The sequence below is a fragment of the Ahaetulla prasina genome, chromosome 16, assembly GCF_028640845.1.
Source record: "Ahaetulla prasina isolate Xishuangbanna chromosome 16, ASM2864084v1, whole genome shotgun sequence".
In the NCBI taxonomy this organism is placed as follows: domain Eukaryota; kingdom Metazoa; phylum Chordata; class Lepidosauria; order Squamata; family Colubridae; genus Ahaetulla; species Ahaetulla prasina.
The window spans coordinates 11,975,398-11,988,724 of NC_080554.1; the positions used below are offsets into that span (position 1 = coordinate 11,975,398).

A 13,327-nucleotide genomic window follows, 5' to 3' on the forward strand; every position below is an offset into this window, starting at 1 on the left:
TAAGCGCCTTCCGAGGAAGGACACGGGCGCGCTCCTCTCCGAAGCGTGGAATTTGGACGCCCGTTTTTGCTCAGCAAGGGATGAAATGCACGCCGGACGCCTTGACGATTTGCAAGCCACGGCTGCAGGAAGCAGGTAATTAGCATCCCGCTTCTAAGACGCTTGAAAAATCATTAGCCGAGATCTGCACGTTGTGGCATTTAAGCATCTCATCACACAGAGGCCGGGGGTCTGTCGAAGATTTCCAGGTTTACACAAAAGCACCCTCTGAGAACCCACCAGGGGTGACCCTCGCCACCTCTGTGTCAACGAAAGGTGCGTGCCTTCCACACATCTACCAAGGATTTAATAAAACACTTGTTGTGTAAATGTCCACGGAGATTCACAGTCATCCTGGTCATGGTTGTCCCGAAAGTGCTTTTTCCAGAAGGCAACTGGGCTTGGGTTTTTTTCCCTTGAAGACTTTTCACTTCTCATCCAAGAAGTTTCTTCAGTTCTTCAGAAGGCAACTGGACTTGTTTTTTTTCTTGAAGAACTTTTGCTTCTCATCCAAGAAGCTTCTTCAGTTCTTCAGAAGGCAACTGGACTTGTTTTTTTTCTTGAAGACCTTTTGCTTCTCATCCAAGAAGCTTCTTCAGTTCTTCAGAAGGCAACTGGGCTTGGGGGTTTTTTTTTCTTGAAGACCTTTCGCTTCTCATCCGAGAAGCTTCTTCAGTTGTCCACCTCCTTGGATGAGAAGCTAAACGTCTTCAAGGAAAAAAAAAACTAAGTCCAGTTGCCTTCTGGGAGAAAAGAAACACTTTTGGGACATTGGTTGTGTACTTCAACACACAAAGAGATCTACCAGCCCCCTCAAGTCCAACAGCCGACAACAACAGTGTTAAGAAAAGGAAATCGGCCTCCATTCTCTTGCAGACATAATCCTGGTCCCCACAGTTCTGGAACCCCACAAATTCTAGGGAAATGCACCTGTCTTTTTAATAAGGAAGAACCTGACGCATTTACTACCTAAATCCCTATTCTCTGAAGAAGCTAAAGGATGCTGGCTCTTTAAAGAAACCGATACTGAATCTGGGAATCGAAGGATTTTCCTGGCCAAAACTCTAAAACAAAGCGGAGATAACAAGTCATTAATTTTGTTTGCTGCGAGATTGCTCTCTGTGGTACTGAATTTTTCTGCAGATCCGGGAAATAAAATAGCCAGGTTTCTCAATCGATGCCTGCAAACTTCTCTTCGGTTTCCATGTTGTGCCCTTGTATGAATCGTACAAAGACAGTCTTCCCAGAAATTCTAAAACTCAAAAGACAATTTTGGGACCCAACAGCATCCTGGTTTTAAAAACTAGCTGCGATGAGCTTTGGTGAATGATTTAAAATGTCGTGTTTTTAAAAAGTAGTGTTTTCGCTCAAATCCTTGGGGTTTGAGTCATTCCTCTAAGCCAACTAAAGGTAAAGGTAATGGTTCCCCTCGCACATATGTACTAGTCGTTCCCGACTCTAGGTGGCGGTGCTCATCTCCCGTTTCAAAGCCGAAGAACCAGCGCTTGTCCGAAGATGATTCCATAGTCTTTTGGCTGGCATGACACAACGCCAAAGGTGCACGGAACGCTGTTCCCTTCCCACTAAAGGTGGTCCCTATTTTTCTACATGTATTTTTTACAGGCTTTCGCACTGCTAGGTTGGCAGAAGCCGGGACAAGTCACAGGAGCTCACCCCCGTTACGCAGCACTAGGGATTCGAACCGCTGAACTGCCGACTTTTCAATCGACAAGCTCAGTGTCTTAGCCACTGAGCCACTACGTCCCTCTAAACCAACTACTGGGAAGCTAAACTAAGGAGCCACAGCACCGTTTCAATCTAAACTCTTTTAACGAGGTATACTTCAGAACAAAATCGTAACTGAGCAGCGCAAATGCTTGGAAGTGTTTTCAAAAATAGGTTTTTTAAAAAATTCAATAGACTTGAACTCTTTAAGTGTTTTTTTGCTTTTAAAAAAAGGAACATTCTACATCCTCTCTCAGAAGGTCAGGCTTCCTTAGAAATTAAACAGCACAAACTTAGTCCTGGCAAACCTCTTTAATTCATACGGCTGTAAATTACTTTCATTTACAGTCCGCAAGGCTTGATAAACAGTCTTTCAGGGGAAGGTTACCAACACCCACCTATCTCCCGTGGAACGCTACCAAAGAGCTAATTTCCAGACACAGGGCAAGGCCAAACTTGGCACGGAGTCACAAACAGAATTTCCAAATCTTGAATCGGCCAGATGAATTAATTGCTTCCTGCAAAAGCTCACGTCCCGTTCGCTCTGCCTTTTATGTCTTATGAGAGGGGCCAATCATCTCCAAGCCTTTCTCCCAAGCTGACCCTGTTTCCTTAATTGTTCCTGTCTCCTGGTAGCTCTGCGCATGCGCACATTGGGAATAGGCTCACTCTGTTCTTCTGCCTCGCTGATGTCAGGACTCCGGAGGCAGCAAAGAACTACCAGATGGCCTCAGAGCCCTCGTCCGAACCTTCCCCAGACTCCAGGACTGGCCCACGTTCCTCCCCAACCTCCTCACTGTCCGAATCTGCTGGCCACTGGCGGGCCACAACAAGTAATGAGGAAGCGAAAAGGGATCTCAGAATCTGACAAAAAGTCCTCTCACCAGTCCAGTTCTTCCCAACTTGTAATTTTCCAGGAATTCTGGATCAGTTTCAAGAATTTCCCCCACTGGGGCTGAACTACAATGAACTAATGAAAATATTTACAGACCCCTCACATCCTGGACATAAACTGTTTCTACTCCTACCCTCAAAACGACGCTATAGAGCACTGCACACCAGAACAACTAGACACAAGAACAGTTTTTTCCCGAAGGCCATCACTCTGCTAAACAAATAATTCCCTCAACACTTTTTAAAGTGTTAATTTTTAAATTCTGAAATTTGAATTTTAATAATTTTAAATTGGGGTACTGTGTTTTATTGGGGTCAATTTGACGGTTTTATATTTAAACTTTTAAATTTTTTGGCCATTATATAATATGTTATTTTAATTTGTTTTTTTAATATTGTATATTGTATATTTTTAACTTGGCTGTACACCGCCCTGAGTCCTTCGGGAGAAGGGCAGTATAAAAGTCTAAATAATAAATAAATAAATAAATAAATAAAAACACTGTCAAACTATTTACTAAATCTGCACTACTATTAATCTTCTCATCGTTCCCATCACTAATCTCTTTCCACTTATGACTGTATGACTGTAACTTTGTTGCTGGCAATCCTTATGATTTATATTGATATATTGACCATCATTTGTGTTGAAAATGTTGTACCTTGATGAAGGTATCTTTTCTTTTATGTACACTGAGAGCATATGCACCAAGACAAATTCCTTGGCCAATTAAAAAAAATTCTATTCTATTCTATTCTAAGAGGCTGTCACTGGGATAATTATCCTGGGTGATCTCAATCCTTTTTTTTCATGTGTCATTAAACTTTTTCAGGCTTTAAACCCGTATTTCTCAACTTCAGCATGTGTGGACTTCAACTCTCGGAATTCTTGCTGGCTGGGGAATTCCACAGTTCTTAAAGTTGCTGATTGGAAAAAAAAAACCTCTGCCTTAAATATGCCAATCCTGAATCCTGCTGGACCCGAATCGTATCGAAGCTTCCAAACAGTGTCAAAAGGAAGCCACGCAGAGAGACAAAACGCACTAATACAAGCGGTCCTCGATTTACGGCCATAATTGAGCCCAAAATTTGTGTCGCTAAGTGAGTTGTTTGTTAAGTGAATTTTGCCCCATCTTAACATGGTTGTTAAGCGAAGCACTGCACTTTTCAAGTCAAGAACACGGTTGTGAAGCAAATCTGGCTTCCCCCTTGACTTTGCTTGTCAGAAGGTCGCCAAGCATCTGAACTTTGGTCATAACTCACTTTTTTCAGTACCAGTGTAACTTTGGTCACTAAATGAATTGTTGTAAATCAAAGACTACCTGTATGAAAATTATTAATTGGGATGGGATAGGAAAGGATATTGGATGGGCTAGAATAGAATGGAATAAGAATGGAATGGAATGGAATATGGAATGAGAATGAAAATAGAATAGAATAGAATAGAATAGAATAGAATAGAATAGAATAGAATAGAATAGAATAGAATAGAATAGAATAGAATAGAATAGAATATGGAATGAAATGAAATGAGAATGAGAATGAAAATGAAAATAGAATAGAATAGAATATGGAATGAGAATAGAATAGAATAGAATAGAACAGAACAGAAATAGAAATAGAAGAATGGAATGGAATGAGAATTAGAACAGAACTTTGTCATCACTTTAAATGTACACCAATCAGCATACATTAAAAGGAAATTCCGTTGCCTTCAGCTCTCAAAGAATAACCCTTATGCACACATCCATATACACCTCCAGAGAGAAACTTCACAGCCTAGTTCGAATGTATCCGTTGGCAAACTGGTTTGGGCTGGTAGATTTCGTCCAAACAAAATCTGAATTCTGCACAAGTTGATAGGGTGGACACACACCGACCCTTGAATACATTTGGCTCAGATGTTACAAGGAGTTCAGAGACCTCACTTGTGAAAGAAAGAGAGAGAGAGAGAGAGAGAGAGAGAGAGAGAGAGAGAGAGAGAGAGAGAAAGAAAGAAAGAAAGAAAGAAAGAAAGAAAGAAAGAAAGGAAGAAAGAAAGGAAGGAAGAAAGGAAGAAAGAAAGGAAGGGAAGATAAAAGGATTTGCATGGCTAGATAAAAAGAGGCAAATGAACACAGCAGGAATAACTTAGGAGGCGGAGGGGATGCTGGTTTCTTCCTGAAAACCATGCTCAGATGGTTTGTTTTCTCTTGCTAGGTTCAGGGAAGAGTTATTCGTAAGAAAGTCGTCTTTCAGAGCAAACAAAACCAAATTAAAAAAGCGACACCCAGAGCTCAGCGGACAAGATCTTTGCTGTTTTGGTTCACTAATCACTTACTACGTACACTCATCCTACTCTCTTCTCACACACACACACGCACGCACAGAGCAAGGTAATTTATGGGTCAGCGGCTTAATAATTTATATGTTTCAGGGCAACATTTATAAATATTAATCCAATTTCATCTTTTATGTTAATTCATATAAGAGGCGGAATAGAATATGACATCATAAATCCTATAATAGCATTCTTTCAAAAAAACAAGGGGGGGGGAGAGGGAAGAAAGGCTGTATGCACAGAATAAATAATGTAATACTTATTTGTAGGGTATTGTGGCACCATCTATTGGCCTGAAAATGGTCTCGCTCGATTAAATCTCAGATCTGCACTTGCCCGTGGTACCAATTGATCCCAGCCCCCCAGCAGTTGCTTGAAAGAGAACACAGAAAAAGGAATTCTGCAACTGTGGGTTAGTCGACTTACGACCACAACTGAGCCCCAAATTTTTGTTGCTAAGTGAGACAGTCGTTCAGTGCGCTTCGCCCTCCATCGTATGACCTTTCCTGCCAGAGTGGTTAAGTGAATCACTGGGAGTTGTGAAGTTAGTAACATGATTGTTAAGTGAATCCGGCTGCCTTTAACAGATTAACACAGTTGGAAGGGACCTTATAGGTCAATCTAGTCCAGGGGTCTCTAACTTTGGCAGCTTTAAGCCTGGGGGACTTCAACTCCCAGAATTCCACAGCCAGCTTTGCTGATCTAGTCCAACCCAACACCCCCCACCACCACCCCCGCCCAAGCAGGAGACCCTACACCATTTCTGACAAATGGCAGTCCAGTCTCTTCTTGAAAGCTTCCAGGGATGAATAGAATAGAATAGAATTTTTATTGGCCAATTGTGATTGGACACACAAGGAATTTGTCTTGGTGCATATGCTCTCAGTGTACATAAAAGAAAAGATACCTTCATCAAGGTACAACAGTTACAACACTTGAAGCTCCCACAACTTCTGTTCCATTGGTTGATTGCTCTCACTGTCAGAAAGTTCCTCCTTATTTCTACATTGAATCTCTCCTTGTTCAGTTTCCATCCATTATTCCTTGTCTGGCCTTCGGGTGCTTTGGAAAATAGCTTGACCCCTTCCTCTCTGTGGCAGCCCCTCAAATATTGAAAGGCTGCCATCATGTCTCCCCTGGTCCTTCTCTTCACTAGACTAGCCAGGCCCAGTTCCTGCAACCGTTCATTGTATGTTTTAGCCTCCAGTCCCCTTAATCATCCTGGTTGCTCTTCTCTGCACCCTTTCTAGAGTTTCAACATCCTTTTTATAATATGATGACCCAAAGTGGACGCAGTATTCCAGGTGTGGTCTTACTAAGGCTTTATAGAGCGGTATTAGTACCTCCCTTGATCTTGATTGTATCCCTCTGATCATGCAATTTAGGATTGCATTGGCTTTTTTGGCTGCTGCTGCACAGTTGGCTCCTATTTAATTGGTTGTCCACTAAGACTCCAAGATCCCTGTCACAGTTACTGCTATTAAGCCTGGTTTCACTCAGTCTATATCTGTACTTTGGGGTTTTCTTGCCTAAGTGCAAGATTTTACTTTTCTCTACATTGAATTTCATTTTGTTACGATAGGGCCCAGTGAAGGTCACAAAAGGGGATCATGTGACCCCAGGACATTGAGACCATCATAAACGTGAGTCAATTGCCAAGCGTCCAAATTTTGATTATCACGCAGCCATGGGGTTGCTGCAACGGTCATTAAGTGTGAAAAACGGTCATGAGTTGGGTTTTTTCATGAGTGCAGTCGTAATTTTGAAACGGTCCCTAAATGAACTGTTATAAGTTCCTATATGGAATCTTTTGGCGCCCCCGGTTTGAGCTGATAAGACTTTGTCCAAACAAAATCTGAATTTTCCACAAGGTGATAGGTGGTAAAATAGTCCCATCATCCAATTACCCAGTCATCATTTCTATTTGTAACTGGAGCATATTATTTCTGATCATATGTGAAGTTTTTTTTCTGGCTTTTTAAAGAAATTAAGGATAAGCAAAGGATGAGTTGAATTCTCCAAATCACACTCAGAGAAACAGAGAAGCAATTGGCTATATTATCACTGTCTCTTGCATCAATTCAATTCAGCGGAGTGGGGGGAGGCATTAAAACAAAATTTCTCAGCTGAGGAATCTATGAAGGGCCCAACTAAGGAAAGTGAAATGCTCTTCATGTACAGGTAGTCATTGACTTACAAGACCATCCGGTTAATGTCCATTGGAAGTTGAAAACGACGACTGGTGGCCGTTCTTTTCCACACCGATGACTGTTGCAGCATCCCCAGGTGATCAAAATCCAGAGGCTTGGCAATTGACTCATATTTATGATGGTCGCAGTGTCCTGGGGTCATGCGATCCCCTTCTGACAAGCAGAGTCCATGGGGGAGCTGAACAACCGTGCTACTAACTTATCAACTGCAGTGATTTTATAGAACTATAGAGTAACAGAGTTGGAAGGGACCTTGGAGGTCTTCTAGTCCAACCCCCTGCTTAGGCAGGATACCCTACACCACTTCAGACAAATGGTTATCCAACCTCTTCTTAAAAACTTCCAGTGTTGGAGCATTTACAAGTTCTGGAGGCAAGTAGTTCCACTGATTAATTGCTCTGTCAGGAAATTTCTCCTTAGTTCTAGGTTGCTTCTCTCCTTGATTAGTTCCCACCCATTGCTTCTTGTCCTGCTTTCTGGTGCTTTGGGGAATAGCTTGACTCCCTCTTCTTTGGGGCAGACCCTGAGATATTGGAACATTGCTATCATGTCACCCCTAGTGTTCGCTTAACAATTGCGGTAAGGAAGGACGTAAAATGGGAGCAAAATTCACTTAAGAACTGTCACGCTTAGCAACATGAATTTTGGGACTTAATTGTGAGCTTAAGTTGAGACTACCTGCATTCTTTCACTTCCTCCTTAGAACTTAGGGCCGTTTTAGAAAGCTGACCTACAATCTGGTTTGTTTTTTTTTCCTTCCCTGGAAGATAAAAAAAAACCAATTCCAGCCTGAGTTGAGGAAATTCCGCTTCCTCCAATTCTTTTCAAGAGTCTCAAGAGGGGATCAAAGGCACCATTAAAGCAGTCAGAGATTTTCGCTTTCTTTTTCTGCCCTATTAGCTGAATCATCGGAAGAATGCAGGGGGGAAGCGGGGGGGGGGGATTAAATGCTCTGAGCCCCCACTAGGGGGCAGCACAGACACTTCAAAGGTTGTATAAAGGAGCGTGACTCACCCATCGTGACGTAAGGCAGCTTGTCGGTCGAGCCGTGTGGATAAATGCTGTACAGGTGAGCCCCAGTGACGTCCACTCCACCGAGGACCAAAGCTGCGCCAATATAACCCTGGTACCTGGAGCATAAATCAAATCAATCAAGAAACAGCACACAGCCTGGATCATCTCTTTCTGAGGCACGTACTGCATTGGCCATTCTCCAACTGGCTTGTAAATTTCTTGGTTCGAAAACAAGGGAAATGGGACGTGGGTTTAAAATGTGGGTTTTTAATTCAGGTTGGTTTTTTTCCCCCCATTTTTTTAAATTTACACATCATTGCATGCGCAGCGTGGCACCTGAGTATCATAGATTTTGGTGCAAATAAGAGCAATAACATTAATCAGATTTGTTACATTCATCAAACTTATATAATTCAACCGTTAATACACATATTTGTATTAAGTTAGTCTTTCCTTATTTAATTATTCAATGTTTCAATATAGTATTCTAATGCCAATCGCCATATTGTTTACACATACATAATTCCATTATTCAATTTCTAATCTTCCTTGGATTATTGCTTTTATCTCATTATATAAAAATGTGTATATTAATAATGCCCCTTCTCTAATTTCTCTCTCCATTCTAATTTTAATCATATCACCATTATATTTTAAACAAGACATTTTCTTTTTTTTAAAGTAATTGTTATTAAACTTTTAACTTTTAAAACAAAGAAAAATACAACCAAAAATAAAAACACATTAAAAACACATAACAGACATAAGCATTACATCATCTCTTAATGCTTTGATTCTTATTCTATTTCATTTTAATAAAAAATAATAATATTAATCATATTGTGGGTTTTTCATGTTTGCACACTGCCCAGAGTCACTGCGTGTGAATTAGGTGGCTACAGATAATTCTCGATTTACGACCACAGTTGAGCCCAAAATTCCTGTTGCTAAGGGAGACATTTGTTAAGTGAGTTTTTACCACCTTGGTTGCCAGAGTTATTAAGCGAATCGCCGCCGTTGTTAAATGAGTCAAACGGTCGCTCAGTGAATCTGGCTCCCTTTGCTTGTCAGAAGGTTGCAAAAGGGGATCACGTGACTCTGGGACACAGCAACCGTCATAAATGTGGGTCAATTATCAAAAGCGTCTTAATTTTGATCACGTGACCACAGGAATGGTAAGTAAGTGTGAAAACTGGTCACGAGTCACTTTCTTCAGTGCCGTTAACTTTGAACGGTCACTAAATGAACTGTTGTTGAGTCGAGGACTAACTGTATATAAATTAAGAAAATTAAAATCATAAAGAAAGCTGCCTTGGTTTTTCATACAGAGCCGTGAGTTTGCGTGTATCCTCCAGTTTTGTATGCAAACCTGACTATGCAGTTGAAATCCTGCCTCTCTTTCTCCCATCCCCACCCCGCATAAATTGCTCTCATGGTTGCCATCTTGAATATTTTGACTCCTCCCCAAAGAAGCCTCTGAAAGGTGTGGAGGGAAGCCTTCTCTGGCCCCGCTAACAATCCCGCCCAGGCAACGATTAGGTACCTGAAAAGCATCTGCTTGAGCATCCGGTTAGCCGTCACGACTCTCGGAAGCCGGCCGGTCGAAAGGGAGTGAAGTTCCATGTTTGAAGAGATCATCTGGGTGGTCATCTCGGTGTCCGCAGCCGTTCCGGCCCCACAGCAGCTGCAAGCGTAATACAGCATCGTTTTTATGCATCTCTGAGTCCCACCAAAACCAATCAGCCTCTTCCACCCCAAGGCACCTGTCAGACCTGCCCAGCCAGAGCTCTTAGGGAAGAAAGACCCTCGACTTCATTTGAGTGAAGTGATAGGTTCTTTTACTAGAGATTGCTGGCTGCGGTAAAGTCAGGCTATACTTAAGTTTCCTGCGTGAAACGTTACAAATTTCCCCCCCCCCCACAGGATCAGTTCATCTTCCCCCCTTCCTATTTCAAACCCCATCACATCCCCACACATTATTGCCCATTTGTTGCCCCCCCATGCCCCCTCCCTCCTAGCCTTTGATGGCAGGATGCCAGCGAGGCGCCAAGCCAAAGACGGCAGAACCGACACTTGCTTTACGCAACACCCAAAAGCATTGGAGAGGATAGCGAACATGTCATCACTTGTCGCTTGCCACACAATTCACGCCCACATCCTTCGACGAGGAGGCCCGATGCACAAAGCCTAGCCCTTCCCACCTCGATTCGGGGGCTTACTAAATGTTGGGAGCGATGAAATGGATCTTGGAACAGTTCTTGTCAGCAACCACCATCCCTTCGGTGGCCCGGGTGTCTGCCCCTAGCACGATACCATCCTGGGGGGGATGGAGAAAGAGGGTTCAGGCCACAAAACTGAGGGAGATTCCCCACCCACCACCCCGAGAGCCGCAGCGTCAGCCTTACCTTGTACACCACGCCGGCTATGGTGGTGCCCGTCTTGCGAGCAGTGGGTAGCCGAAGACCCTTCTGGGCCCCCTCCGATTCCAGCTGGGCATTCCTGCAGCGGAAAAGAAGCCAACGTAAGATGAGTCACTTGCCAGCATCCTAACAGTAACAGTTGGAAGGGGCCTTGGAGGTCATCTAGTCCGACCCCCTGTTCACGCAGGAGACCTGTACTAGGGATTCGAACCGCCCGAACTGCCGGCCTTTCTGACTGACAAGCTCAACGTCTTAGCCACTGTGCCACCTAGTCAAGTTCAGTCAATGAAATCTCAATCAAATCATGGCTTGATATGGCTCAGTCAATCAAACCTCAGTCAAATCATGGCTTGATATGGCTCAGTCAATCAAACCTCAGTCAAATCATGGCTTGATATGGCTCAGTCAATCAAATCTCAACCAAATCATGGCTTGATATGGCTCAGTCAATCAAACCTCAATCAAATCATGGCTTGATATGGCTCAGTCAATCAAACCTCAATCAAATCATGGATTGATATGGCTCAATCAAATATCAATGAAATCATGGCTTGATATGGTTCAGTCAATCAAATCTCATTGATATGGGGAGGGGGGAGACCTTTGATTGCCCCCTCCCCACCTGGGGCTGAAAGCAAGCGGGGTGCAACCCAAGATCAACTCCAAAGGGGGGAGGGGGCTGGTTTTGGGAGGGAGGGGCTACCCTCGCATCCTCCGCCCCCACTAGGGGGCGACCCCCATCTCCCCCGCCTGCCCAGAGGGCCTGTTCCCTTTTCCGGACTCCAACTCCCAGCATGCCTCAGCGTGGCCCCCCAAGGGCGGGGCTTCTGGGAGCGGTAGTTCCGAGCGGGCCCGGGGAAGCCCTTGGCCCGCCCGCCGCCGGGAACGGCCACCACCCGCCGGAACGCGCGAGAGGGGTTTTCCTCGACGGGAGGAAGCGGCATTCGGGTCGTCCGGCCGTCCAGCTCCGGCCCCGCTTGGGCCGAGGGAAGCCCGGCTCCTGAGTCACGGCCGCCTTGGGCCTCGCCCGCCGCGGCCCTGCGGGGCTCCCCCCGCGGTCTTCCCCGGCCCTCCCGCCGCCTTCCTCGGGCCTCCCGCTTCCCCGCCGCCTCACCGGGCGCAGTTGTGGAAGGAGAAGCCGCCGGTCGCCGGCATCGAAGCTTCCCTCAGGATCGAGAGCGACGCCATCTTGGCCGGTTGTGGGGAAGGCGGGGTTGAGCGGGGGGGCGGGGCCACGCCCTTAGCCACGCCCCCCCTCCGCTGCGCACGTGGGTCGGTTGGGGAGGAAGAGCGAAGGGCGGAGATTCTGCAGGGTGTTAAAAGCCCATCATCCCCGGCCGGGCTGGGAGTGTCACACAACCTCATGTAGGGCAAAGGCCCATCCCCTGGCTGGGGATGTCACACAATCTCATGCGAGCAAGCGCCCATTATCCCCAGCCGGAGCTGGGAGTGTCACAACCTCATGTAGGGCAAAGGCCCATCATCCCCAGCCGGAGCTGGGAGTGTCACACAACCTCATGTAGGGCAAAGGCCCATCATCCCCAGCCAGGGCTGGGAGTGTCACACAACCTCATGCAAGCAAGCGCCCATCATCCCCAGCCGGAGCTGGGAGTGTCGCACAACCACTGCAACTACATTGCAAAAAAGGCTTTCAGAGTTGTAAACTTCATCTTGCACAGCTTCTTTTCCAGAAAGATTACACTACTAACCAGAGCATATAAAATGTTTGCTAGACCAGTTCTTGAATACAGCTCGCCTGTCTGGAACTCACACCTCATTTCAGACATTAATACAATTCAGCGTGTCCAGAAATATTTTACAAGAAGAGTTCTCCACTCCTCTGAATACAACAAAATACCTCATGCCATCAGACTTGAAATCCTAGAAAACTTAGAACTCCGCTGCCTTCGACATGACCTGAGCTTAACTCATAGAATCATCTATTGCAATGTCCTTCCTGTTGAGGATTACTTCAGCTTCAATCACAACAATACAAGAGCAAACAATGGATTTAAACTTAATGTGAACCGCTCCAATCTTGATTGTAGAAAATATGACTTCAGTAACAGAGTTGTTATGTATTAACAGTTGTGCCTTTAAATATTTGAGCGGGAAATCAGCACGTTGCTGATTGGACGAAGCCTCCAGCAGAACTGTATAAAAGGAGAGGTTTTAGCCCCAGCCTGTTGCTGGGTTCACCCTATATTAAAGAGCTGTTGTCACTACCCTGGTCTCCAGCCTCGTTACTTCCCGAACTTAACATTGGCGACGAGGATGGGATATCGAGGCTAAAGGAGAACCAGAACCGAGCTGAAGCACGCTAGTTCCGAACCCAGCAAACTCAGGGCAGAAGCGGAAATGGCAACACGCCACCCGCACTGCATAACCCGGCAAGGAGAAATGGGGAACATATATGACCCGTTTGAAAGCTTTCTAGAAGCCAACGAACTACAGGATCCTGATAACCGCATAAGCGGGCTTACTTCCTAAGCCATTGCGGGCCGGAGGTCGAGATTGCGGAAGCCCTGGCAGAGCCAACGCCGATACAATCGGTATCGTGGCCGACTCTGCAGACTTTGCTGAAGAACCATTTCGCAGCCGTCCAAATACGTGCAGCGGTTTGAATTCGGAGAAGCGTAGACAGATGGGCGAGTCCGCCGGTGACTACATGGCCGCTTTAAGAAGAGCGTCAAGGACTGCGGATA

General features: G+C 45.0%; 1 protein-coding gene across 1 annotated transcript in view; it reads right to left on the minus strand.

The window, feature by feature from the left end:
* PSMB7 (proteasome 20S subunit beta 7) overlaps positions 1-11,858 on the minus strand; it is a 34,183-nt gene extending 22,325 nt beyond the window's left edge. The window contains exons 1-5 of the mRNA XM_058159119.1: positions 11,737-11,858; positions 10,608-10,701; positions 10,422-10,519; positions 9,746-9,886; positions 8,203-8,318 (exon numbers count right to left, since the gene is read on the minus strand). Of these exons, the coding sequence (XP_058015102.1) occupies positions 8,203-8,318; positions 9,746-9,886; positions 10,422-10,519; positions 10,608-10,701; positions 11,737-11,810 (523 nt within the window). The 5' untranslated portion in view covers positions 11,811-11,858. The remainder of the gene's footprint in view (positions 1-8,202; positions 8,319-9,745; positions 9,887-10,421; positions 10,520-10,607; positions 10,702-11,736) is intronic.
* Between the last annotated feature and the right edge of the window lie 1,469 nt (positions 11,859-13,327).